Genomic DNA, 26,541 nt, shown 5'->3' with positions numbered 1-26,541 from the left:
TCCAAAAGGAAGGGAAAGCTGGGAACACTTCATGGAAGAAGTGTTGAACAGGGCCTTGAAAACTAGGCCAGTGATGTATCAGGTGGAAGGAAGAGTGGGAACAGAGGTGGAGAGGAGAGGTAGGGAGAGGGAACAGGGCCCAGATCGTGGCGGTCTTAAATGCCAGACCAGGTCATGGGCCTCCTTTCTGCTAGCTTTAAAGCCCCGGCTGCTTGTCTGTAGCCCCGTGATGCAGGACTGAAATGCTCTGGAAGCATGCTGCTTGATTTTCAGGATGTACCATCTAAATCTAAATCCAGGCTGGCTGAGAGCTTTCGCCTTGGCCCTCCCCTTGCCCTCTCTCCTGCTCATTAAGTCAGAGCCTGCACCATCCTTCCTTGCCCACTCTCCCTCCCCACCCACAGCAACTACAACAGAGTCTGGAACTCCCACAGCAAAGCTCTCAGGGACTCTCAGGGACAACCCCAAAGGGCCCCAAGTGCAGCCCACCAACCTCCTACCAGGTCCTGCGGAGTCTGGCCAGGAGCTCCTTTCGTAGTGCCTGGAGGGGTAGGGAGTGGGGTGAGGAACAGCTGGAGGAACCTGGGCCCAAATTCACGAGGGTGCATCTAAGTCCTGGTGTGCCATGATTCACTAAGTGACGGGCAGGTCCCCCTCATCCAAACCTCAGTCTCCTTATATGTGTGAAGGGCACAGAAAATATACTGACCTCGTGGGGCCCTGTCACGTCTACTTGGGGCTCCCCATGCACAGCTGGGGTATTGTCAGCAAGGGAAGTGGAGGCTACCCTGAGGCCTGGAAGCAGGAGCAGTTGTATCCTTGGGATTATGTCCTTGAGGGTCCTGCTCACGCTAAGGATGGTTGTCCTCATTCTTGGGTGGTGTGGCCTTCTGTTGCCTCTGTGATGCACCACAACTCCATGGCCTCTAGACAGTGTATTGGGAGGGGGCAGTCTGTCTACACTAAGAAGGTCTGATCCCCAAAGGCCTCTGGAGAGAGGTATCCCCTTAGTCCCCCAGAACCCCCATGTGTTAAACAGAAGACGTAGGATTCTGCCAGCCAGAGATGTCTTCATGCCACCCTACTTCACAGAAACTATGGTTGAGAGCCTGGTCTAATTCTGGCCAAGCCACCAACTGCTTGTCTCACCTTTGGACAGGTTTTTCTCCTCTTTGGGCCTGAGTTTCTCTGTTCTAGGTAGGGGGCAGTCTCGATGAGTTCTTATGACCCCCTTCCCCTGGTGCTCCTCCATTCCATAGCAGCCTCTGCCTCAGGGGTTCCCCTGTTCACCTTCTCCTCCCCGCCTTCCTCCGTGGGCTGGCGTCATGGTGACAAGCCCATTGAGCGTTGCTAAGGTTGACTGGAAGGAGGGAGCCCTGCACAATAGAGGCTGGAGCAAGGGGTAGATGCCTCCTCCCACCTTGCCCCTCCCTGGGGAGGGCTGCAGTCTCACACAATGAGCTAGATTCCAGTCACATGCCTTCCCTTTTTCATGGGCCCAGTGTGGTCTCCATTAAACTGCTCTTTGCCTCCCTGACTCAGTTTCCCCACTGTCTGAAGTAAGTATGTACATTTACCCCTCCCATGCTCACTCAAGGATGGAAGGGCATCATGAGTGAAAAGTCCTTTGGAAATAGGGAGCTGAGGGTTTTTGGAGGTCCAGAATGGACAACTGGGGCCCCAAGAGCAGTGTCTACACAACACTGAAAAACTGAAATAGAAGTTCCCTGTCCCTCATCCCAGAGGCCACAAGGAGATGGCAGCCCTGGGGAGGCCCTTCTCAACCTGGTGACTGATGTGGGCATGGCAAATTCCCAGTCTCTTAACCCAGCGCTCCTTCTAGTCAGGCTGGTTCTGAGCTTGGGTGGCATCGCCAGCTGCCCCCACCCACAACCCCACCAATGTGCTGTATCAGATTGAGACAGGGAAGCTTCAAGCTGCACCCAGAGCCAGCCAGCCCTAGTTAATGCAGCCGCATCTCAGAGGTGCAGGAGTGCTAACTCAGAGACACACGCATTGTTTGGAAAGCTTAGGGGGACTATGCTGTTGGTACCATGACCATTTGAGTCTTCCCCAAATGGTCTCAACTGGAGGTGAAAAGCAACTGGTTATTCCCCATAGCATCATTGCCCAGTCCAGGCAGTGGAGAGTTTTCCCACGGGAGGTAAGAAAGGTTACACAAGGTGAAGGCCAAAGATTTCCCAGCAAGGCCTCAAGCCAGACAGAAGAAGATAGCTAGGTCTGGAGCAGCCCACCTCCAGGGAAAGGCAGTAAGAGGACTGAGGGTGGGTATCTGGCCCCTAAGGCATTTTCTACTCTGGGGATCTAGACACTAAGTGGCTAAGACACTGCAGAAGGGGCACAGCTGGCTGCATCTTCTGGAACACAGTGTAGCAAGGAGAGCCTCACCTTTCCTGAAACACTGACTCCAGGTTCCCCTTTGAAAAAGTGTCCCAGGGGAGAGAGAGCTAGTTCTGACTCTTCATTGCTGGTGACCGTGGACATGTCATTCTCCCTCTTTGGGCCCCTCCAGAGAAAATGAGGGAGAAGTTGCCTCCCCCTCTTAAATTCCCAAGGAGATGCCTGCTGACCCAGTTTCCAGTGCACTTTCCTGGGAACAGTTGAAGCTTTCTTGCCTGGAATCTGGAGGATGCTGACCACAAGTTGCTGTTTTAGACTGACACCCCTACTCACCATGGGGCTAGACTTACAGTGTCAGCAGTTCTGGAGGCGGGGCTCAGCCTACCTATGGCATGTGTGTGAGACCCTAGATGCCTCCTGCAGGTGTGACTGTTTTGCACTTGCTGTGCATCTTGGCAGAGCCTGGGCATCCAAGGTGGTGGACTGTCTTCTCAGCCCACTCCAAGCCTCTCATCTTCGTTCAGAGTTCTCCAGTAACCTAGGCAACAGCACCACCTCGGTCCATCCTGAGCCCCTATGTACTCAGCTCTGTGTAGTCCTTAAGAAAGTGCCGAAGGAGAGGGCGACCTAGGCCTTGCCTCCCTGGGCCAGCTGGGAAAGCATAACCCCTTTACAGGGGTCAGCAAGAGAGCAATCCTGGCCCAGCCTAAGCTAGGAGAAGTGAGCAGCTGAACCCTCAGTGGACTGGAGTGTCATGGAAGCACCTGGAGGAACTAGGGCTGAAGCTGGGCCTTAAAGAGGGACAGGAGTTAGCTTGACCTTCTGGGGCTGAAAGCAGGGTGGGAGGGCTGCATGCTGGGAGCTCTCCAAGGTCCCCCACCTGCATGTGTGGTGGGGAGTGATGTCATTCTGCTGTCCATGGTGCTGAAAGTTCTGGTCGCGCACAGTGACCTCATTCCTTCAGTAACTATTGCTTCTGGTCCTTCCCACCCCTCTGCCAGCACCTTCCTGCCCCTACTCTTGTCATTTTATTTCCAGATATCCAGTGACCACATTGTTGCCCCACAGTCCCACTCACTCACCGTGCCCAACTTGTCTCTTGCACTCTTTCCCCCATAACTACCACCAGAAATGGTCCCTCATAGTCCCTGTCTTCCATACCTTGCCACTTAAACTATGAGAGATAGAAGTACCAACCTAGGGAGCACTTGAAAGTGATGTAAGGACATTTGGAGTTGTCACAATGGCTCAAGTGTACTACCGGAATTTAGCAAATTGAGAAATCTCATACAACAAATACTTGGCCCACCTCAGATGGAGTAGCATCATTGAGAAACAATTTACATTACTTTTTATGAGAGAGGAAACTCAGGCCAAAAGAGAAGGGGCTTAGCCAAGGTCACTTAGCCAGCCAGATACAAAACTACAAATAGAATATGGGCCACGATCTTCTCCCAGCCAGGCTTTTGGATCACTCAGGTGACTGCCTGAACCAGGAACTCTTATCAAAGTGTCAGCATCTGTAAGGGGGGAGCCCACTGTAATGGGGGCTTTTGACAGGCTGGGGCCACTCTGGAGGCAGAGTCCTGGAAAACTGCTAGGGATAGAGTCCAGGCTTCCCAGGCCACAGAGCCCTGGAAGAGAAGACCCTGCCTGTACCATCCAGACCCTAATGCCCATGGCAGGCCACATCACACACCATCAGCATCGATCTTCAACAGGGGTACCTGTGTTGCCGTGGTAACAGGTACCTACCTCACTGCATGCATCCCCGAGATCCTGGCCTAGCCACCTGGCCTCAAACTTTCCTTGCCCATCTTCCCATGGTTCCTGGGGAACTCTTCCTGTATTACCCTCTCCTGTCCAAAGCTGTGTCTGAGGGCTCAGTGTCCTCATTAGCCAGTTCCCCTGAAGAGCTGGGAACATCTGTCCTTCAGTCCCCAGGCACCTAGTGTCTGTAGCCAGAACCACATCCCCAGGCATGGCTGGGTCCCCAGAGGGGTGACCCCTCCCACCACTACATCACACATCTCAGACCCTGCTTTCCAAGGTTTGGACAGATCTGAGTCGAATTGATTCAGCCTACCTGTAGTCAATGGCTCACTTCTGAGGGAGGATCCAGTGACCTCAATATGATCTCTCCCTGTTTGTCTGTCCCCAAGCAGCTCAAGTTCAGTAGCAAAGAAAAGAGGGCTCAAGTCCAAAGAGATGAAGTCCATAGTGAATTATGGCAAATGCTCTAAAAGAGATTTTTGTTTTTCAAACCATGGATTGTAGCACAATAGTGGATTGTGAAGTCAATTTAGTGGGTCATAACAAGCACTTGTATATAATAAATAGGATTCATTAGAATATAATAGAAAGAAAAATATTATAGCTGTGGTCAAAACAAATTTCACTTTGTGAAACTGGATTCAGTAAAGTGGTGCGTGTGTACTGGGTTGTGATAAGAAATGCATGTGTTGCTGTGGTTCAAGGGCAATAGAGTGTGAAAGCCTGTGCTCAAGAGATGGGAAGACATAGAGAAGGTGTTTAGAGGTAAAAAATAAGAGATTGCTTAATAGCTCGGGTGTTGGGGAAGCCTCCAGGAGGAAGTGGCATATGAGCTGGGGTTTAAAAGATAGGTAGGAGTTTGTCAGTGAGCAGTGGGTGAGAGTGAGGAGGGTGTTCCAAGGGGTGGTTCAGCATAGAGCCAGGGATGCGGCAGGCCTGCTAGTGCAGAAGTCAACTGCCGTTAGAGTGGTGGAGGTGAGTGGGGAAAGTTAGGCTGGGGCCCGAGTGTTGAGGGCCTTGAATATCACACCAGGAAAGTTGGACTTTATTCCCAAGAGCAATAAAAAGCCCCTGATGGCTTTTAAGCAGGAATCAAAGTGATCACTCTGGCAGTCAGAGTAAAGGATAGAGAGAGTCGAGGGGACAAGAGAAGAGGCAGGGAGGCAAGATAGTAGGCTGTTGTGCCAGTCCAGGCAAGACAACCAGAGAGAGCATGGAGGGATGGGCAGGAAGGAGGTGGACTCTGGAAAAAGAAAGAGGAGACAGAATCCACAGAACTTGGTACCCCAGGGGCACTGATGTAAGGGCCCAGAAAGATCTCAGATTTGCAGCCTCTCTGTCCTGAGTCCCTCCCATTCACAAACCCACCACAAAATATCATACTTGGGAAATGAATATTCTGAGCCCCTGTCCTCGGGGAGCCGCACGCTGATCAGAGAAAGCAGACTCACGCACCCGAACAACTCAGGCCAGGTCCTGAGCAAGGGCTGGAGTGTGGGGCTCAGGCTGTCAGGACTCCAGGGTGGGGAGTGGGGGTCTCAGGAGAAAAATTGGTGAGATGGGAGCAATCTGGGAACCCCTCCCAGAGGAAGGGGCTTAGTACTGAACTTCAAGAGAGCTAGATAACGTCTACAAACACATCCCCAGAAGATCAATTTTTCTGCCGTTTGAACCACAGCTGGGATCAGGATCTGTTCACTTCCCACAGGCCTGTGGAGAGGGACTCTAAACCCCCATCAGAAAGGGATTGTTCACTTTACAGAAGGACCTGATACTCCCTAGATACCTTGACGTGGGGTCTTCTGGCTTCACCCTACACTCTGTCGTTTAGTTCAGTAATGTCACTGACCCTATGCATCAAATTGTCTTAATACACAACTTTTCCACAGTAAAACAACTCTGAGGAGGAAGAAAACCCAAGCGGGGAATTGGGCGCCCTGGTCAAAAGCAAAGAGCCTGTGTCCTCACGTTGGGGTCAGAATCCATGTCAGACTGTCACTGGCCTGGTCATCACACCTTGGCCAGGGCCCTGCCAGAGGCTGGCCACATGTTGACAGGCCCAAGGAAGCAGGAACAGGCGCGTAACATCCCTGAATTTGAAAAATCTGTGAGCTCAGAGCACCAAATTAAAAAACAATTAAGCTAATAGACTCTCCCCCTTTGTTTCTGCTCTTCAGCAAGTGCTTCTTAATAATTTGATTGCTTTTAACTCACTGTCGGTTCAACGGAAGTGGGTTTTTTAAGTAACTTAATTATTTCACAACTCACTGCTTCCCAAAACAATCTAAGCTTCCCCCTCCAGCTCTGTGAGCTATTTATTTTTTTGGCTTTATACTGTATATCTAACATAGGCCCCAAAGAAAACTCCACAAACAGCTGCCCATTAGCCAGAGAGCAGAACCCTGGTACAAATCACCCCCAATGATGGATGGTTTAGAATTTGCAGTCCAGTGGGAGAGGTAAGACACAAACTGATGGTGCTAGGCAGAGAAGAGGCTGGTGAAGGGCTCTCAGGTAGGGGGGGTTCCTCCTGGCTGGAGGTTGAGGGTGGGCTACCTGGAGGGGGCGGCTTAGGAGCTAGACCTTGATGTCAAGCTAGGGCTTAAAGACAGGTAAATATGAGCATCCTTGACCTTTGTACATTCCCCTTCAATAGAACCTGCACTTTTGTGCATCTGACACGGGTGCTCTGAAATATCTTTTCACACTTCCCATTCCAACTTTAATACAGAGGCTGGTTCTCAAACATTTAGAGACGTCACATGGGGGTCTCTCAGGCAGCCGCAGCTCAGGGTCAGCAGCATGGTCCTGTTTCCCCAAATTTCTCTCATTGCTGTGTTACCACTGCTCCATCGCCTAGGGATTAAGAACATAAAACCTGAAGCCACACCTTCTGGGTTTGAACCCTCTTCTCATCTTTGCGTCTTTGGTGAGCAGCTTAATCTCTTTGTGCCTCAGTGTCCTCCTCTGTAAAATGGGTTGATGTTAGTACCTACTTCCTGAGGTTGCTGTGAGGACTGAATGGACAAGCATAGATAATGCAGTTTAGAAGAGGGTCTGCTATACGGGAAACCCCTGCTATGTAAATGGGAGCTATTATTAAAATGGAAGTGCTGCTACTGGTGGGGAAAAGGATGGACCTCATAAGCATAAAGTGGTTGAGATAAGGATGGAGGTTGTTTGATGTGCTGAGAGCAGTGAAGCTTCAGAACCCAGGGCTCACAATTGGGTTTGGTTTCAAACAAACATTAAAGAAAGTGTACAAAATGCTAGTCAAAGATTGTATCAAAAATGGATTTTATCATGCTTTTTAGTTACCATGAGTGGTAAGCCTTTTGTGCAATTTTCACGTGACTTTCACATGAACTTTCACGTGAACTTTCAGACATGCGTTGAGTTTCCTGGCCTAGAGAGGCTGAGGAGCATGGACCTTAACCTGTGGGCACCTGGGAGCCAGGGGGTGTTCTTGAGGAGGGGAGTGACCTGCCTTTTGGTCTTTTGTAGGAAATGCCTACCGAGAGTGCTTGGACAATGGGACATGGGCTTCACGGATCAACTACTCACAGTGTGAGCCCATTTTGGATGATAAGGTGAGTGGCCCCCACCTGCTCTGACCTCGATCCTTATACAGGTATTAGGACTTACGCTGAGCAGAACCAGTCTTTGTGCAACCAAACCACTCCTTTCTGTATCTCTTGCCCTTGCCCCCATGTCCTGCCCTGTGCTCAGTGACACTGTGCTGGGTAGAGGAGGGGGACATGGAGCCTCACCCTCGGGAGAGCTCCGGCTGGTGGAGGACACAACCAAGGTGGCATGTGCCACAAGAAGAGAATATCTTATAACCAGAGCCCCAACATCTAACAGTCTGGGTGAGCTCCTTCCTCCTCCGGGCCTCAGTTTCCTCATCTGGCATTCTGAATCTATGACTCCACATGGAAACAAGGGCCACCCCCAGAAGGGCAGTCCCACGGGGAACTGGGTCCCACTGAGACCTCACCAGCCCCCCTGGCTCTAACTGGATTCCATGCTGCCTGTGGTGCTGGCCGCCTCACCTTTGAAGCTGCACCTCATTCCTGACCCAGAATGATACGTGCCACTTCACCCTTCCTCATTCACCCGCGACAGCCCCCAGTGGGTCCGGAGCTTTTCCCCAAAAAACGTCCAAGTTCAGAGGAAAAACGTTTGTCTACTCTGAGAAAGTGATTCTACAAAATGTGAGCATAAGGGGGTCTTGCAGTGAGGGCCACGGGAGTGGCAAGCGGGCCGGTCCCCTCCAGCCCTCTGTCCTCACCTCCCCATCTTTCTGAGCACTGGCCAACCAAAGTGGGGGTGGGGTGCAGTGGGGGATAGTCGGCCCTGGCAGGAAGGAGTACTTTATCACTGCCTCTGTTTAGAATTGCTAGCACATGGTGATGATAAAAAGTAGGCTGGCTTGTAGTTGATTTTAATGCTGTTCTTACATTCTCCCCCTCATTGCTGCACCCAGGGCAGGCTGATCCCAAGGCACCCCCCGGACCTCTCATAGGTCCCTGCTTCTGAGCAAAGGAGGGCAGGTTGGCTCCATTGCACAGATGTCAAAACTGAGGCCCAGAGATATAGATCGGCTCACCTGCAGTCACTCAGTGAGCTAGGGTCTGAGCTGAGACTAAACACAGGGGTGGCAACTCCAGAATTAAAAAGAAAAGAAAATATACACACCCACACCTCTGGCACATCTCAGGATAGGCAGTGTACAAAGCTGCCCAGAGTTGCATGTTGGGAGGCCGGAGCGTAGCCATTTATGTCAAGAGCCACCCAGGGCCGATAGGAGTGAGCTCCCTGAGCCAGGCGTGGCGATGACATGCAGAGCCACTTCTGCCCCAGGTCAGGACACGACATGGCCACCGCTAGAGAGCCCAGCCCCACCCTCCTCATGCCCCATGCCTCCGTCTGCCCTGTGTCTGTCTGTCTGTCCAGCAGAGGAAGTATGACCTGCACTACCGTGTCGCCCTTGTCGTCAACTACCTGGGCCACTGCGTTTCCGTGGCAGCCCTCGTGGCTGCCTTCCTGCTTTTCCTGGCCCTGCGGTGAGTCCACATCCCCCCCCCCTGCTTTCTCCCCGCCCCTCCTCCCATAGCACCCCCTTCACCTCTCCTAGACTTGTCACCTCCCTCCAGGGGCCTTGGGCCAGTGGACAAACGGGGTCCAGGGGAGGTGCCAGGGCACTGACTGCTGGCAGACATGCAGGATACAAAAGGGGAGCTGGCTCTGAGAGGGCCACTACGAGTGGGAATTTGGCTCCTGGTGCAGCCCTGCCTTCACCCCAGGCTGAGCCTTCCTGTCCCAGCTGACCCCTGACCCCAGCTGGCCCCTCATCCCAACCCCAACTGAGCTCTGACCCCAGGTGGAGCCTGTCCCAGCTGAGCCCTGACCCTGGCTGACCTGGGCCTCCCACAGGAGCATCCGTTGCCTGCGGAACGTGATCCACTGGAACCTCATCACCACCTTTATCCTGAGAAATGTCATGTGGTTCCTGCTGCAGCTCATCGACCACGAAGTGCACGAGAGCAACGAGGTCGCTGGGCGGAGGCTTGGGGCTGGGCTGGGGGGCTCCAGGGTCTGTGGGCACCCGCCTTTCTTGCCCAGCCCTCAGGTGCAGACCCAGAGCTGCGCTCACCACCACCCCAGTCATTGCCCCTCCAGAGCTTGGGCCAGGGGTGCGTCAAGGACTGCCAGGCCGGGGTCTTGGGAGCAGCACAAACCTGATGCCAGACTTTGGTTTATCCCATTCCACTCCCTGTCTCAGGAATTCAGAACCTCCCAAAGCCCATTAGAGAAAAGCAGGCTGGAATTAACCTCTGCTGAGCTTTATCTCACTTAATTCCGGTGACAGACCTGTTGGAATTATTTTCCCCATTATACAGACATGGAAACTGAGGCTGAGAGGTCAGGAGACACTGTAATGATGCCTCTATATCTGGGGCCAGCAGGATCTTGAGCAGGCCATCCCACGTGTTAGCTGTCCACTCCAGATTTGTGTCAACTGCTATTGTCCTGTGTCCAAATCATTGTAAAACTGGAGACTGGAATGGGGCCAAGCAGAGTCCTTTGGCACACCATTAGAGACTTCTCAATACATTTTCTTTGGATGGCTGGACCTGAGCAGACACCCAGCCTGGTGTGACCCCTGACTTGGCCCCACACTGAGCCCTGCCCCAGCACCAACTGAGGTAAACCCAATTTGGGGTGCCTGCAGCCCAATATTTGCTTGTACTGATAAGATGTCACTTAACCTGGAGAAAAGCTGGGGAGGTTGGGGGGGGGGATCTTTGGCTTCCCACCTCAGCAGGACTTTCTCAGAACAGAGGAGACAGATAGCCATGTGGGGTCCAAGATCAGGCCTGGGACCATGGGGGAAAGCCACGGAGGCAGCGGTCAGCTCAGCACGGGAGTGTGTCTGACAGCCAGGGCTGTCACAGCTGGACAGAGAGGGGTTGGGGCGTCCATGGAGCAGAGAGCTCCCCATCACAGGGCACCACTCCCTACACCCCAGCCTTAGCTCTGAGGATTCCTAGGGGCAAACTCCTGGGGAAAACAGCCAGGTAGGGTCTGTTGAGAAGAGCTCTGGCCTGGAGGCCAAAGACCTGGCCGTGGCTCACTGTGGCCCTGGGCAGCTTTTCCTCTGCCCGCACCCTTGGCTCCCCTCTGCAAGGTACTTGGGAGGGTAGCCTTGCTCAGAGGGGCAGGGACCAGTTCCCTTCTGCTGGGGAGGCAGATGGCAACAACACTCATTTCTTGGTGCCTGCCTTTGCCCTCCTTCATCTCCTCTAACCGCCCGATAAGACGGCATCATTATTTTCTCCATGTCACAGTGAGGTTCAGAGAGGTACAGCCACTTTCCAGAGGGCTCGGGGCTGGCGATTCTCCCTCTGGAGCCAGCGGTGATCATACTAAACCCAGAATCTCCCCAAACCAGAGACTGTGGAGAATCGCCGCCACGGCTGCAGTTCACTCCTATCGGCCCTGTACAATTATTCATAGAACAATTTTCTTTTAATCGACTCACTACTTTTTTCTATGTGAAATTACATATTCCATCCCTGAATGGAAAGCAGTCTGATTTGCTGTGGATTGAAGGTGACCCTCAAAAAAAATAAGTGAAAACACAACAGCGTTGTTCAATTCTAGCCGCTTCTGCAGAAAGCTCAGAGCCAGACTCCTTTCTTTATTAAAAAGGGAGATTAGGAAGCTCTGGGGAGATGCTAAAGACACATTAGCACCCGCGGAGACTGGCGCCTTAACCTAATCTGGAACAGTGAGAGAGAAATGACGAGGGATGAATTCCCAGAATGAGATTGGGGGGTGTTTAAGGCCATGTCCATGACCTAAAATGACCTCCCCTCCGTCAACACCCAAGCTGCACCCTTGGGCCCTGGCCCCAGGCAGCCCCTGACCGCCGCCCGCCCCGTGCAGGTCTGGTGCCGCTGCATCACCACCATCTTCAACTACTTCGTGGTGACCAACTTCTTCTGGATGTTCGTGGAGGGCTGCTACCTGCACACGGCCATCGTCATGACCTACTCCACCGAGCGGCTGCGGAAGTGGCTCTTCCTCTTTATTGGATGGTGTGAGGGTCCTGGGGGGCCGGCAGGGCCTAGTGGGGAGGGGTACTGCTGACAAGGTCACTTCCCTTCACCTTGGGTCCAAGGATGGGAGCGCAGCCCTGCCTGCCATCCCCAGGACAGTGTGAGGATGCAGCCGCTCCCCTCCATGCTGGCAAGGAAGAAGCAAATGGTCCTCCAAAGAAATTCCTCAGAGAGCCCTCCTCTCCTTGCCTGCAACGGCCAACCCAAAGACCTTTGTCTCTGGCTTCGAAAGAGAAGCTGGCCAGCTCCACTTCTCTATCAAAGAATCTCAGTGAATCACCTGGTCCCCTCCTCTCTGACCAGCTTAGAGGTGATGGCTGAGAGTCGGGGAGGGGTGGGGGTGACGTCTAAGGACAAGGCCCCCAGGTCGTGGATAGCCCACAGTGGGACAATTGGAAACATGATCCCAGGCCCTTGTGGTCCTCCTACCTGTATTCTACAAGAGGGGCCCTGTCCATCTGTCTGTCCCCTGCAGCCCGTGTCTGTCCTTCTTTCAGGCATCCCCTGCCCCATCATCATCGCCTGGGCCGTTGGCAAACTCTACTATGAGAACGAACAGTAAGTGGAGCAGGCCAGCCACGGGGGTCAGAGGGATGTTAGGACAGGTCAGCCACGGGCTGCAGCCAAGCCACGGGGCAGGAATTGCAGCCATGCCAGGACAGATTCACTTTCCCGCTGTGCTTAAATTGAAAAAGTATCCCTGGCACCCTGGACAGGTGTCAAGTCAACTTTGTTCATTGAATTGAGTTAGGAATCATGGTTCCTTGAAGGGCCCCAATGTGTGACCCCGTTGGCCTTTGGTAAGGCTTCCTCCTCAGAGTGGAATGGGGCAGGTCCTCCCCAGGGGCCAGGGGCTGGAGGCTTCCACAGACGCCCGGGCTGGGGCAGTGGACACTTGTTTCATTCTGGAATCTCAGTCTCTGGTGGGGTACAGTGTCCTATCCTGGGACACTCCTTGTACCAGAGACTTTGATACACTGAGCCACGGCCCAGATGATGGCAACTCTGGCCATGGGCCAGCCAAGGAGCGCCTGGGAAGTCAGGTGCCACCAGCTGAGGCGAGAGGGGATGTGAGAACATAGGTGTCTGTATACAAATCTGAGGCTGAAGAGAGCTGGTGGGATTTGGGAGCAGGGGCAGGAAGGGGATGGGTTCCAGGAGCTCACCATTAGGAAGAGATCCTAATGATAAAAGCTGCCCAAGAATAAGAGGGCTGCCTTGGGAGTGGTAAGCTTCCCGTCAAAGGGGGTGTTCAAGCAAAGACCAGAAACCTCAATGCTGGGAGACAGTAGGGGAGATTTCCTGTTTGAGGCAATGTGCACCAGATGATCTCTGAGGTTGTGGAGGACACAGTCAATTTCCCAAAGTCCGTGTGGCCCTTCCGGAGGTCCAATAGGAGTTGCTGGCATAGCCAGACCAGGTGCTGGCCCAGCATTTCCCTGGACCCTGAAGCATCTCCACCCACCGTTCTCCTCGGAGGATAAGGAAGCCTCTGGTAGCAGCAGGCCCCCTTCACTGGGTGAATGAGGCTCAGCTTGGAGAAAGGCCAGGCTTTAGGGCAGGATAAGGCTCCCCATCTGCTGCTTTCAGTGGCTGAGTGCCTGGCACATGAAGCAATGAGTTCTGAGCAATACAGAAACAGGTGGCACAGGGTGATTTGTCCCTGGGCCAGCAATGGGGAGCCCAGCTCTCCCTTCACTTGTGAGCCTCCTGCATGCCCAGCGCTGGGCCCAGCAGTCTGGCATGGGGTGAGTGAGTAAGAAGAAGGAGGAGGAGCCCCAGGGCCTGCCCTCCATCCAGCTGGGGAGACCAGACCCTCCATATAAGGCAACATGCAGCCCAGGGGTAAGCAGGATGGTCAGTGGGGCTGGGGCTGTGCACCCAGGCTTTTTGGGAAGGTGCAGCCCTGGAGATGGGGTCTCAGGGAGGGTGAAGCTGGAGGACCCTGGGCCCAAGTCTGCAGTGGTCGTCAGGCTCCAGCTCAGCAGGTCACTTAAAGCCTCTCCATCTTTGCAGGTGCTGGTTTGGCAAGGAGCCCGGTGATCTGGTGGATTACATCTATCAGGGCCCCATCATCCTTGTGCTCCTGGTAGGTCCTAACTTGAGACTAGGATGGGGATGGGCACCAGAGGATGAGCAGAGATGCTGGTGAGGGATGTGGCCTGGAGTGGCGCCCCATGCACACTCTGTACATATCACCCCGCTGCCCGGCACCACCTTCCTGGCTCTCTCTCCCCCACACTCCGTGCCCCGGTGTGGCCCCCTCCCCTCTCTGGCCCTCAGGTTCTTTCTCTGGGCAGAGAATGGGTCCAACTGGCAGATTTCTAGTGCCTCCCACATATGAGTCCCCTTGCCAGGTACAATGCCGAGATACCCAGGGGAGGGGGCCGCTGATGGCAAGCGAAGGGTATGCAGGCCTCTGTTCAGCCCAGACTTACATCCCCCTCTACTGGCAGGGACCCTGTCTGGGGCCCAGCCCACCGCCCCCAGCGTGGAATAGTGGGACCAGAATGAAGCGTAATGAGCAATTGTTCTTGTCCAGCTCCCCGCCCTTTGCCAAATGTATTCGCATCTAAGGTATAATTGCCGCCACGTCTTTAATCCACAACGAGCTTTAATTAAGGTAGAGTTTAACTAGAGGCTGCATTCTGCCAAAATGAATCCATTATATAGCATACATTTAAAAAAAGAGACATACAAAAAGCCCCATAAGAAATTGGCATTTACGTAAGACTTATTTCAGGCTCGGTAATTTCAGGCTTTTTTATGTACTAGCTTCCTTAAAGGGCCACCCACCCCTTGTGGGGAGCACTCCATCCTCCTGTTGCACACAGCTGGTGCTTAATGGGGCTTTCTTTGGTTGACCTTGGAGACAATTACTCTTTATCTCTTTCGTTTCCTGACTCTCCTTCTTTTCGTGACTTCTTCCAGGGTTCATTTGACCCCCATCTTTGGAGTGTCCTTGATGACTAGGAAGGTTTTTACCCACTGCCTGAAATTCCACCATCAGGGCTCCATTCATTTCAGAGGCAGAAGCCGGTCCTTGTCACCAGTCAGTGGGGGAAGGATTGTCCTTGGAGTCCCAGCTTCAATGAGTCACTCACCCCCTAGCATGAAGGGAAACTCCGTGAGACCCATCTCCTCCTTGCCAGCTGCTGAGAGCCCATCCTGGAGGGGTAGGGCTTTAGATGAGCCTGGGACCCAGCCAAGGAAGAGGGCCTGGCCCGGATGGGGAGCCACCCATAGCGGGTAGCAAGCCCGGCTGCAAAGGATGGATGGCAGTGAGGAAATAAACAGAAAAAGTGAGGCGTGGAAGGCTCAGTATCGAGACCCAACTCCCGGCCCCCTCTCCCTGCCCCCTTCTCTGGTTCCACCCTCCCCCCTTGGCTCAGGAGCACTTTGATTGTCTTTCCCTTTGGCCCAGCCCACACCTGGCTATTTGCACTGACAGGGCTTCCAGGTTCCAAGCTGAGCCCTTCCAGAAGCTCTGTCTTCAGTACTTCCAATCCTCACATCCTTGATACCTGGAAGTAGGGATTATGCTCCTCATTTTACAGAGGAAGAAACCGAGAGAGACGAAATGGCCTGCCCAAGGCCACCATTAATAGCTAACGGAGCTGACACTCAGGGGCGGTCACCCACCACGTGCCTGCCGTCCTCTAGGTGGCCCCCGCTGCTCTGCCCCAGAGGTTCACAGCTGCATTTCTGCTGCTGAGAGACACACACTTATTTCTGCGTTCCGGGAAGTGAGTTGGCTGGTTGAGTTTGCAGGGGGCTGTTGTGACTGCCATTGTCATGGGAAAGGCACGTGGTGTTTATCGGGCTCTGCCCTGGACCAGGCACAGGGCTAGTGCTCTTCAAGAGTGTTTTAAAGTGCTCCCACCTTCCACACTGGGCTCTGTGGCTATCTCTCTTGGGCGGGTGAGGAAGCAGGAGCTCAGAGAGGTTAATTAAGCAACTTGTCCAAGGCCGCACAAATGCCGGTTGGAACAGCTGGAATGAGAGCCATATGACCAGGACTTAGCACCAGGCATTCTTTTGGGAGGTGGTCCTGGGAAGCGCAGCGAGGGGTGGGAGCGGGAGACGAGCAAGGGAGGAAACCCACAAAGGGCGATGATGAGCAGGCTCCCCCGCGGCAGGCACATGGAAGAGCCTCAGAACTGCCCCCCGAGGGAAGCTGGGTTACTTATCCACACACTTCATGCCTCGTGGGTGGAGATTGCCCAGGGGACAGTAAATCCCCACATTTCCAGGGGCCCCTGTTTTCAGGCTGAGCTAGTTCCCCTCGCACCAGAGAAAGCCTCAGGCTGGAAACTGTCCCCAGCAACTACAGGTGAACACAGGGGCCTGGGTGATCCAGGCTGGGCACCTACGGTGGGTGGCACTTCAGGTCTGTCTGGCTAAAGCCTTGGCTCTTCATTCCATGGATAGTATCTCCTCGCTCATTGCTCCTCCAAGCAACATCCCAGCTGCCCTGTTCCAAATGCAGATTCCAGGGCCCCGACCTACCCCTGGGAATGTCCTGGGTGGGTCCAAGATCTGCATTTGGAACAAGTACCCCTGGGAGTTTTGATGTGCACTGTAGATGGAGAACTCTAGTGTCCCGGGGCCTGCCAGGATGCCCATGTGTGTCTGGGCTGTGTATGTCTGGGCCTTCCCCATGGTCCAGCCAGTGCCCTGCACACAGTAGGGCTCTGAACTTGGGGCCTCAAGACTTTGCCTGCCTCAAAAATGCCAACAGGGGGAGAAAACTGAGGCACCCAGTGAGCACCAGGCTCCCAGGGTCCATGAAACAGACTGGCCACCAGGCTGTTGGGGGCACCCCCAGTTCCATCTTGTGGGACTTTCTGGTGACAAGTCACCAGGCTCCACAGACCCAGGTGGGACAGACTGACTGACCATGTTACCTGATCTGGTGAATGTGCCGTACAAGAAGCTGAGAGCTGGAGAGGGGTGACAAGAGGGCCCTGAGGTATAATGGCAGTGCCCCAATAACTGGAGGGGAGCAGAGGACATCCCCAAGGGCTGCGACCTCCTCCCTCCCTCCCTGCCTGCCTGCCTCTGCGCACGTGCAGATGGTGGAGGGGATCCCATGAGCGCCGTGACTTAGCAGGTGCCCTCGCCCTCACAGGGGTGGGGGAGGGTGAATGGCAGTTCACTGGAGGTGAAGAACCAGTGAGTGGGGCTGTCTGTTTTCTCTGCCCCTGTGGGAGGCCATGGGCTGTGTGACGTCATGGAACAAACAGTGGTTGGAGCCACCTGGGATTTGTGGTGAGATCCTGAGGGCGCTCTTTACCCTCTTGGAGCCTCAGTTTCCCACCTGTAACACGAGGATGCCAGTCCCTGCTTCGTGGGGTCACTGTGAGGACTAGTGGGCTCGGGACTCACGCTAGTGGCCCTGGGGCTCTGCCCTCAGCAGTTCTCCCAGGACCTGGTGCCACAGGTTCGGATCCTGAGCTGACAGGCCTTACAGTGCTGTCCTGAGCTGCCATCATCCACCCCTGGCAGTGTGCACACTGCCTTCCCTCTGGTTCCTTCCGTCCAGCTCACATTTCATTAACTCCTGCAGGAGCAGCAGTGTGATGTAGGGGTTGGGAGAAGGATGCTGAGGCAAGCTGCCTCTATTCAAATCTGACAGCAGCCCCCCCTACTTCTGTGGCATGGGCAAGCGATGTAGCTTATTTGAACCTCAGTTTGTCCATCTGTAAAATGGGGATAAGGCTGCCACTTGAGGAATAGTCATGAAGTACTTGGGACAGAACCTGGAACGATGTGAGTACTGGATCCACATTAGGGACCAGTAGGCCTCCCATGTCTGTCCTGGTAGCAACTGTGATGTCCAGACCCCCAGTCAGAAGATCACATGGTGGCCTGATGCCCACCACCACCTGCCAGGCCTGGGCTCTGACCAGGCTGGGGCCCTCACCCCCACACAACCTCGTTAGGGATGGAGCTGGCTCCCCTGAGGGACTAACATGCCAGTGGGGGCCTGAGACGCCAGCCTCAGAGTGCAGGAAACATGGGGCAGCATGATGCAAGGCTGGACTTCTCAGAGGAAGCTTCTCCAGGGCTCCGCTCTCAGCCTTTCACTGTGCACCCTCGCCCCTCAGCATTCCCAGAGCCCCCCCCCCTTGCAGGCTGCCCTAAGAGCATTCCAGACTGGGTGGGGCCCACGGGGGTTGTTGGAGAAGGAAGTAGATTTCGCTGTTTCGGCTCACCTTAGCCACACTGCCACCAGCCGGCCTGTTCCCCCACCCCAGGGCTTTTTCCCCTGGCCTTTTCTCTGCGTGGAACACAATCCCGCACGTTCCTTCAGTTGTCAGCTCACGTGCCGTTGCTCTAGGCCTTTCTGACCCCTCAGGAAAGATGCAATGCCCCCTCCCCCCAGACCACAGGCCTTCTGGAAGCAGGAGCCAGGTCAGCCATGTCCACTTAGCATTGCTGGTGCCCGTCTCAGAGCCTGGCACATGGCGAGTCGGTTCACTGAATGAATGAATGAATGAATGAATGAATAAAACCAGAAACCAGGTTGGACAAGATTAGGGTACAGTAGCCAGTGCTCACTGAAGAGCTGGGATTTTCTTGGTGAGGGGGAAAGGGGAGTCCAAGAATGGAGAGCTCAGTGTGGGCTGGAGTGGTCAGTGGCTCCCTGGAGAAGGGAGGAAGGTGCCTGCAGGGGCTGAGGTGGAGCAGATGTTGTAAAGAGAGAGGCTGGGAACCTCACTCATAAGGAGAGAGGGGCTTTCAGGCTGCAGAGACCCAGCATCACTAACTGCCTGCCTAGTGCGAGGAGAGAAGATAAGGCCTTGTCTCCCAGACCCTGCCTAGTCTGCACACTAGACCCTGTCCTGCTCTAGCATCTGCACATTTAACAGGGCCCTGTAGCCCAGAGGAGCTCAGCAGCTGTTTATTGACTGGATGGATGGGTGGGTGGACATGTGTATGTTACCCGTTAAATAAATGGGTGAGTGGGTAAATAAATGGGTTAGTGAGATAAATTGATGAATGTAGTGTTGAGAAGATATTTAGATAGATGGATGAATATATGGATAGATGGGTGGATGGATGGATGTTACACATTAAATAAACGGGTGAGTGGGTAGATAGATTGATGAATGGATGGTTGAGTAGATATTTAGATGGATGGATGACTATATGGATAGATGGGTGGATGGATGTTACACATTAAATAGATGGGTGGGTGGGTGGGTAGATAAATTGATGAATGGATGGTTCAGTAAACATTTAGATGGATGGATGGATGAAGGGACGCATGGATAAGAGTGGGTGGATAATTGAATAAATTGGTTAGTGGGTTGCTGGATGATGGATGAATAAAATTTAATGGAGGGAAATATGGCAGAAATGAGAACATATTTTGATTCCAACAGCCCCTACTCTCAGAGAAGTTAGGAAGAATCAGAAAAAGTCAAGTATTTTGTATCAATTTGTATAAGAAAATTAGGGTCGACCTATGTGTTAAGGCGACCTCATGATCCAAGGGAATATACTAGAAGCCCAGGAGCTAGAAATTAGATGAGAAATTAGATGAAAGGGTGTGGCAGGCCGTGGGAATCCCTGGCTGAAGGCCTCCCCCTCCACCCCTTACCCGGGGTTCACTAGGCCATGGCACTGTGGGTGTGAGAGCAGCAGGCTGTGGTGGAGGAGTCTGAGCCCCCCAGGCCCACAGAGCATCCTCAAGCCTAGGGGTCATCCAGGGGCCACAGGGATGTCTGTCCCATAATGTCTGCCTGTGTCCCCCCACTCGCGGCCTGGGATCCAGAACTTAGGAGAGCTTAAGAAGTGATGGATCATCAGGACTAAGACTTGGGAGGAGTTGTGTGTATGTGGGTGTGTGTGTGTACTCACACATGTGCACACACATGAGCCAGCAGACACCCCTGGGCTAATATGTATCTCCCTCTGACTCATGGGCACTTTCTTGGGAGAGATTCCTAGGGTGTCAAGCTGACACACATTCATTCTCTTGTCTGCTCACACTTGGAGATGGATAAAGAGAAACAGGCATGCCCATGTTCCTGGATACACACTCACACGTGAACACACCCTCCAAGACAAACACACTCACACAGCACAGAGAACAGACCCACAGATGCAACCCAGAGCATTTGTAGGGCAGCCCACTGCCACACAGACAAGCAGACACGGATTAACAGGCCCACAGCGACCACGCACAGCACGAGGCTGCCACTCAGGTGGGTCTCTGGGAGAGGCTGGGTGCGCAGGCTCTGATGCTGAGAGAAGGCACAGAATGAAGATAAATGAGGCCCTTCCAGGAACCTCCGAGTCAGCACAGCAGCCCATCCATCTTCATTGCCTCAGCGGTGTCTGCAAAGGTTCTAGAGTTTTCCTGGGCCCAGGGGATGCATGGTGAGAGATTAATCACTCCTTCAGCAACTGCCAGGTCTGCTCCACTGGCAGGTCTGTCCTCAGTCAGAAGGGCATCAGGGAGACCCTCGATTGACAAATGTGGACCCTGCAGCAGAGAGGGGAAGGGGCCCAGTATATCCCTGGGCCCAGCTCCTGTGGTGTCCCCTGAGCCGGGCTGGTGCTTGGGGACTTTCTGACGACTCGTGCTTCAGCAGGAGTCGCCTTTGTGCTCTTGTTCATGGTCTCCAAGGCTGCTTTTCCTCTCTTGGGTCTAGGGGTGGGGAAACCTTCAGGAAGGGAACCAAGCAAATGGGGGTGTCTTCCTGTCCCGACAAGGGAGGAGGAGAGGCCCTGGGGCCCCTGGCAGGTGCTGGGGTGCCAGGCGGGACAGGCGTGTGTGTGGGACATGGGTTTTCAGTGGGCTACAAGGGAAGGTGGCTGCCTCTCAGCTCATCCCCACCTCATGATCCTTCCTGTTTCCCTCTGCCTCCCTCCCTCCAGATCAACTTTGTATTTCTGTTCAACATCGTCAGGATCCTCATGACAAAGTTACGAGCGTCCACCACCTCAGAGACCATCCAGTACAGGTAGGTGATGGTGTTACCGCGCCAGGTTTGTTTTTGCCCGCCACTCGGAAAGCCAAACACCAAGACGATGAGATTGCAGCAGAGAGAGGGTTTAATCACAAGGCAGCCATGTGAGGAAGCAAGAGCAAGAGTCTCAAATATACTTCCCCGAAAACAGGGACTCAGGGATATTTATGGGACAGGGGGCAAGGTGGTCTGCAATGTGGAGAGAGGTGATTGGAGATGAGGAGAGGTGAGGTAATTGATGATCTACGCAAGCGTAGTCAGACTTCATGCCTCTTCATAGGACCCATGTTCACAAAATGGCAGCGTGAACATGATCTGAGGGTGGAGTTTTTAGCCTCTTGACGTAAAAAGGTTGCTTATGGGACATCTGCATGGGCCCAGTTGATGGGTTGGTGGTCTCAACTGGCCTGGAGAGGACAAGGAGTTCCAGTTCCTGATGAATAGCTCAATCACCCATCACCATGGTGACCCAGGCTCCAGGGAGATGTTATCTATAGGAGCCTAGTGGGAGGCAGATACCATATTGCCTCCACAGCACAGTTAACAATGGGTGGGTTAACCAGCTAAAAGCTATAATTAGTAATTGCAAAAAGGAAAAAAATCCCTTTAGTTCCCAGCTACTTAATCATCCATGGCGAACTGTTTGGGGGTTTCAGTGGGTGCCTTGACCCCCAGCGGGGGAGAAAGAAGGAGGCGATCTGGGCCTTTCTCCTGCCTCCAGGGAGCTCGCTCAGGCTCCCAGAAGATGCAACCTGAGTGAGGCCCGGCCTGCAGCCTGGGCTCAGGAGGTCTTGTCTCACCCGCAGGAAGGCGGTGAAGGCCACGCTGGTTCTCCTGCCCCTTCTGGGCATCACCTACATGCTCTTCTTCGTCAACCCCGGGGAAGACGACCTGTCGCAGATCGTGTTCATCTATTTCAACTCCTTCCTGCAGTCTTTCCAGGTGGGGGCAGGACCACATGGGGGCTGCAGTGAGCTTTCCTGACCTGGAATGTTCCTGTGCCCATGCCCTCACAAGGATGGGCACATGGGACTGGCCCACACATGGTTCACTTATGTACACACTAAATATAAGCAGATGCACACATTGAACCTGAGCCTGGTCCCTGACACCCCCAACCCAGGGCCTGGGTGGGTCCAACCCCAGACTGGGTCTGGGTCATCCTAGCCTGCACCTGCTGCTGGCCCAGAACCTGTTCTGAGGGTTCCTGGCAGCCTATCACTCGCAGTGGACCCCCATACACCTGCACCATGAGGGGTGAGGCCCCAGCCAGTTCTGACCCCCTGGGGTCCTGGGTCAGAGTGTTCCCCAGCGACCCTGTTCCCCACTCCACCCCTCCAGGCAGCATGGTTCCCCGGGCAGGTCACTGACCACTCCCTCCTTCCTTTCCAGGGTTTCTTTGTGTCTGTCTTCTACTGCTTCTTCAATGGAGAGGTATGAGACCGGGCCCTGGGGAGGCCTGGGCTTGGAGGTCCTCAGACCCCACTCTGGGGCTGTTCTAGCTGAGCTGCCCAGCCTTTCGGGAGTGCAGGTGTCCCTCAGCTCTGCCCTGGAGGAGGGAGGGGAAGGCCGGAGAAACCAGCCAGGGGGGACAGGAATCCTGCCTGAGGGACTCAATTGAGAAGGCCCATGTGCAGGGCAGAAACACCATGCCAGCACTCCCCAAATGTGCTCGGAGCGCTGGGTGGGCAGGGCGTCACAGAAGAGAGAAGCCAGAACAGAGGTGGTGAAAGGAGAAAGCTCCCAGGAGCAAGTCAGGTGTGAGCCATGCATCTGGGCCTCTGTGGACTCAGGGAGAGGAAGAGATACCAGCACATTCCCCCCCCAACGCAGAGAAGACCACACACCTCTGGGTGGGCTCTGGGTGGGCTCTGGGTGAGGCACCAAGTGAGGCATCCGGTGAAGCCTGGCTACCTCACAAGGCCCAGAGTCCTAGTGGCCACCTAGGGAGAGATGCTCACTCAGGCCTGCGGTGGGAGAAGGCACACAGTGGGTTCTGGAGCAAAGAGCAGACACAGCCCCCAGGGCCTGGCAGCTTCCAAACCCTCAAGAGGAATGCCAAGCCTGGCTCAGGCGACTTCCCCTGCCCATGCACAGGGCAATGGCTGGGTGGCTCTGCAGGCCTGGGGCTCTGTCAGTCAAACAGGCCCCGATGGGAAGGTCCAGCCGAGGAGGCCGGCCTGGGCTGGAGGGCGGGGAGGGAAGGAGCCTCTTCTCCTTCCAAGCAAACAGCAGGCGCTCACGGAGCATTGATTCTGTTCAACCAGATGCTAGGCTAGCACGTGGGGGACACCATCCATTCTACAGGAAAATTCCCCAATTACGATGCAAATGAGAATAAAATGGCACCAGCGACGATCAGGCTTTGAAATGACTAGAACGATTAGCTTTCTAGCTGGCGGTGCATGTTATGGCAAGTGAGGCGGGTCTCTCAGGAGGTGGAGGTCAGGGCTGCAGAGGAGGCAAGAGGAAGGTCACTCAGGAGGGAGAAGGATGCCAGCCAAGAGTGGAGCACAGATTTCAGCAGGTGGCTGGGAGAGCGCAAGGGGCGGATTCACAAAGCCGGGTCCTCTGGTCCCACTGTGGTAGATGTGAGGTGGCACAGCAAGCCGGGAAGGGAAGGCAATGAGTCCAAAGGGAGTCTGCATGCGGTGGAGCTTCTCCAGGAGAGGGAGGCAGGAGGGGCACTGGAGAGACGCTGCAGAGGAGGCGAGAGCTTCAGGGCCGTCAGCAGCAGGGGAGGGACCCCGCTTTTGGAACCAGCCAGTCCCTGGGTGTGTGGGTGGCTGTCAAGAGGTCCACCCCAGCCTCCCTTAATGGCCCTGCAAAGGTCAGGGAGCTAGAGGGAGCTGTCCCGGACTCCAGGATTGGCCCCCACAGGCCCAGCTGAGCCTCTACCTCCCCCGCAGGTGCGCTCGGCCGTGAGGAAGAGGTGGCACCGCTGGCAGGACCATCACTCCCTCCGAGTCCCCGAGGCCCGGGCCATGTCCATCCCCACGTCACCCACGCGGGTCAGCTTCCACAGCATCAAGCAGACGGCCGCTGTATGACCCCTCGGTCACCCGGCTCACCCATCACTCCATCGGGACACCTTCCCCATCCTCCTCCGCTGCCTTGCTCTGGGTTCTCCCTGCCATGCAGGCCCTGGTTGGGGCAGGAAGGAGGGGAGAGACCAGCTCCCCAGCCTGGCAGGAGAGAGGCTGTGCAGCAGCACAGTGGCTCCAGGGAACCAGGGCCAGCCAGGGGCCCAAGAGTCAGTGCAAGAGGAGCAGAGCGGAGAAGTCACAGGAACCCCCGAGAAGAGCAGGTCATGTCTTCAGGCATTTGTGCATACCAGCCTCTTGCACTAGAGCCTCACTATAGTCCCATTCACAGATGAGAAAACTGAGGCCCAGAGCCAGGAAGGGCCGGCCCAAGTCACACAGCTAGTTCGTGGCGGACCTGGGGCTCCTCTGCTCCACTCATGGTGCAGCCCTCTGGCAGCAGCAGTGTAATAGTTGGCCCTGCTCCCTGCCCCCTGCCCCTGTGCTCAGTGGTGCCCTCTGCAGTTGGGCGTAGGTACAGCAGCTGGAGTAAAGCATTACTTCAGCTGGGTTCATCCCAGGGACTCTCACCTAGAGAAGCCTCACTTACACCCCACCCCGACCCCACTATCCCTGCACCCCTCCCAGCTGTCCTGCTGCCCCTGGGGCCCCATGAAGGATGCTGTCTCTCTTCCTGGGAGACGGCTTCTCAGCTGAGGCCACAGATTCAGGGGCTTGGGGAGGGGCAGGTGAGGAGGAAGACATGGCCAGGGCAGCCATACACCCTTAGGCCAACCAGATACGTGGGACAGGACGGAACAGCGAGAAGAAGCCTGGGGGACAGGTTGGGAGAAGGAGTGGGGTAGAAACAGCAGAAACCGAAGTATGTCTTTGGTGATTGGAACTAACCCCCCAGCCCCCACCGAGGCAGCTCCAGCCTCCCCTTCAGATCCAACATCTCTGCTCTCTGTGAAATAAACCATGCCTCTGTGCAAACGGCCTCCTCTCAGGTCAAGTGGACCAGGCATCCGCAGGGGTGCTATGGGGCAAGAATGGTGGGCTGGGTCCATCCTCGTTTGCAGAGACTCTAGCCCTGGCCAGGGGCTGGTTCTCCCTCTCTACCCTGTGTGCCTGCAGGTCTGTCCCTAATTGTCTGCCCCAGCCACTCTCTGGCCCTCCTCCCCGACAAAGGCAGTTTAATTCAGCATGGAGGAGAAGTGCAGCTCACCCAGCACGCCACGAAGGCCAAGGTTCTGGAAACTGGAGGGCAGCGTAGACAAGACCCGGCCGTGAGCAACAACCACAGGGCGGTTTCCATCTTGTCTTCCATCCCTGCTTCCCTCCAGGAAAGGGTGGGGGTCGAGCGGCAGGAGGAGCCATCCAGCCAGGGTTCGAAAACGTTTTACTCTAGCGACGCCACCCCCCACCCCAATTTTTTAAATTCTGTATCCCATCTTGCATGTTTTTAAGTTGACATCTAATATTTTTTACATAAGTTTTAAAACTTGCAAGAGATGTAATTTCTGGCATTTGGTAAATATCTACATTTTAAAATAAAACTGTCACAACCCTTTACATCATACAGAATTCAAACACAACAGTGGTTTAATACCTACCTTCATCTACCTTAAAAAAACACAACCTGCTTTTTTTTTAACAGTTGGAAATTTTACGTTGTTCCTTTTCTCTTTGAACTTGTATCTTCATCCCATTTCCCCTATAGAATTTTCTATGAATGCAGTATTTTTTATGGCTGAAAGTGTGTTATTGCTCACCTTATCATGCTTCTCTGCCACAAAATATATTTAGAAATTGAAATACTTAATTTCCTGATTCCTAAAGGTTCTAAGGGTTTTTAAAAAAAATCTTCTGTGTTGAGTAATTACAACTATTTTTTGTTATAAAATATAGTACACAATTGATTAAAACAACAGAGATACCAAAAATTTTTACAAGTAATTGTTAAACCTGAAAAGGAAAATTTATTGAAAACACATCTTAATGAAATGCATAGGAATTTAATTGTTCATGAATCTATGGGTGAATATTTATTACTAGAATGAATCAGGACTCAGCATCATTTCTTTTATTTTTTTAATTTTTTATAGCTTTGCATGCTGAGAAGCCTGTTCCCATAAAGAAGCAGATGTCACATAAATAAGTAGATGTCACGCACTTCTCTGAACTTCTTCTGAACCAAAAATTGCATAGTCATCTATCATCAAAAATGATCTGTCAGCTGGCCACTTTAGTCCTCTTTAAATTTGGCTTGAAAAAAAGGAATTGAGAATTATCAGACTTGCCAAGGGTGTTGCTGCCCCGGGCATGTGCTCATTTGGTTTCTCACCACACAGGCACCTGTGTGCCAGCTGGCACTCGGGCTGGGCCAGGTTGGGGTTAAGTGCAGGACAGTGCACCAGAATGAGATGTGGCCAGGCGAGCTCTGCTCCATTTCTGTCCAGCAGGAGGGTAGTGGGGTGCCCTAATTTTGTGCTTTCCCAAGAGACAGAACTCAGTGTGTCTTGGAAAGTCTTCCTGTGCACACAGAGGTGGCGTAATGGCCACTTCCATTAGCATCATCAGGGGGCTCTTGTAGAGCAAGGACCTGCAAATGGCTCAGCCCCAAGAGCCCAACTGGAGCACTCTGCCAGCCAGGAGAGACTAAGCGCTGGTCAGAGCAGAACCTGCACCTCTGCAGAGCCTCAGCGCCAAGTCCCAGCCACTCACCCCTGCTCCTCAGATGCCGCCCCTGGCTCATTACCCCACTGGCCCTGC

At 53.9% G+C, this 26,541-nt stretch overlaps 1 protein-coding gene across 4 annotated transcripts in view; it reads left to right on the top strand.

The window, feature by feature from the left end:
* CRHR2 (corticotropin releasing hormone receptor 2) overlaps positions 1-25,827 on the top strand; it is a 48,479-nt gene extending 22,652 nt beyond the window's left edge. For 2 of the 4 annotated variants that reach the window (XM_044765298.2, XM_044765300.2), the window contains 10 exons: positions 7,639-7,724; positions 9,094-9,200; positions 9,571-9,688; positions 11,587-11,740; positions 12,257-12,317; positions 13,776-13,848; positions 20,652-20,737; positions 21,550-21,685; positions 22,136-22,177; positions 23,653-25,824. In XM_044765298.2, the coding sequence (XP_044621233.1) occupies positions 7,639-7,724; positions 9,094-9,200; positions 9,571-9,688; positions 11,587-11,740; positions 12,257-12,317; positions 13,776-13,848; positions 20,652-20,737; positions 21,550-21,685; positions 22,136-22,177; positions 23,653-23,793 (1,004 nt within the window). In that variant the 3' untranslated portion in view covers positions 23,794-25,824. Of the gene's footprint in view, positions 1-7,638; positions 7,725-9,090; positions 9,201-9,570; positions 9,689-11,586; positions 11,741-12,256; positions 12,318-13,775; positions 13,849-20,651; positions 20,738-21,549; positions 21,686-22,135; positions 22,178-23,652 lie in introns of all 4 variants that reach the window. The other 2 variants (XM_044765297.2, XM_044765299.2) reach the window with 2 other exon arrangements.
* The last annotated feature ends 714 nt before the right edge of the window (positions 25,828-26,541 follow it).

This window comes from Equus asinus, chromosome 1 (assembly GCF_041296235.1).
Source record: "Equus asinus isolate D_3611 breed Donkey chromosome 1, EquAss-T2T_v2, whole genome shotgun sequence".
In the NCBI taxonomy this organism is placed as follows: domain Eukaryota; kingdom Metazoa; phylum Chordata; class Mammalia; order Perissodactyla; family Equidae; genus Equus; species Equus asinus.
This window is presented reverse-complemented; position numbering and strand designations above follow the sequence as displayed.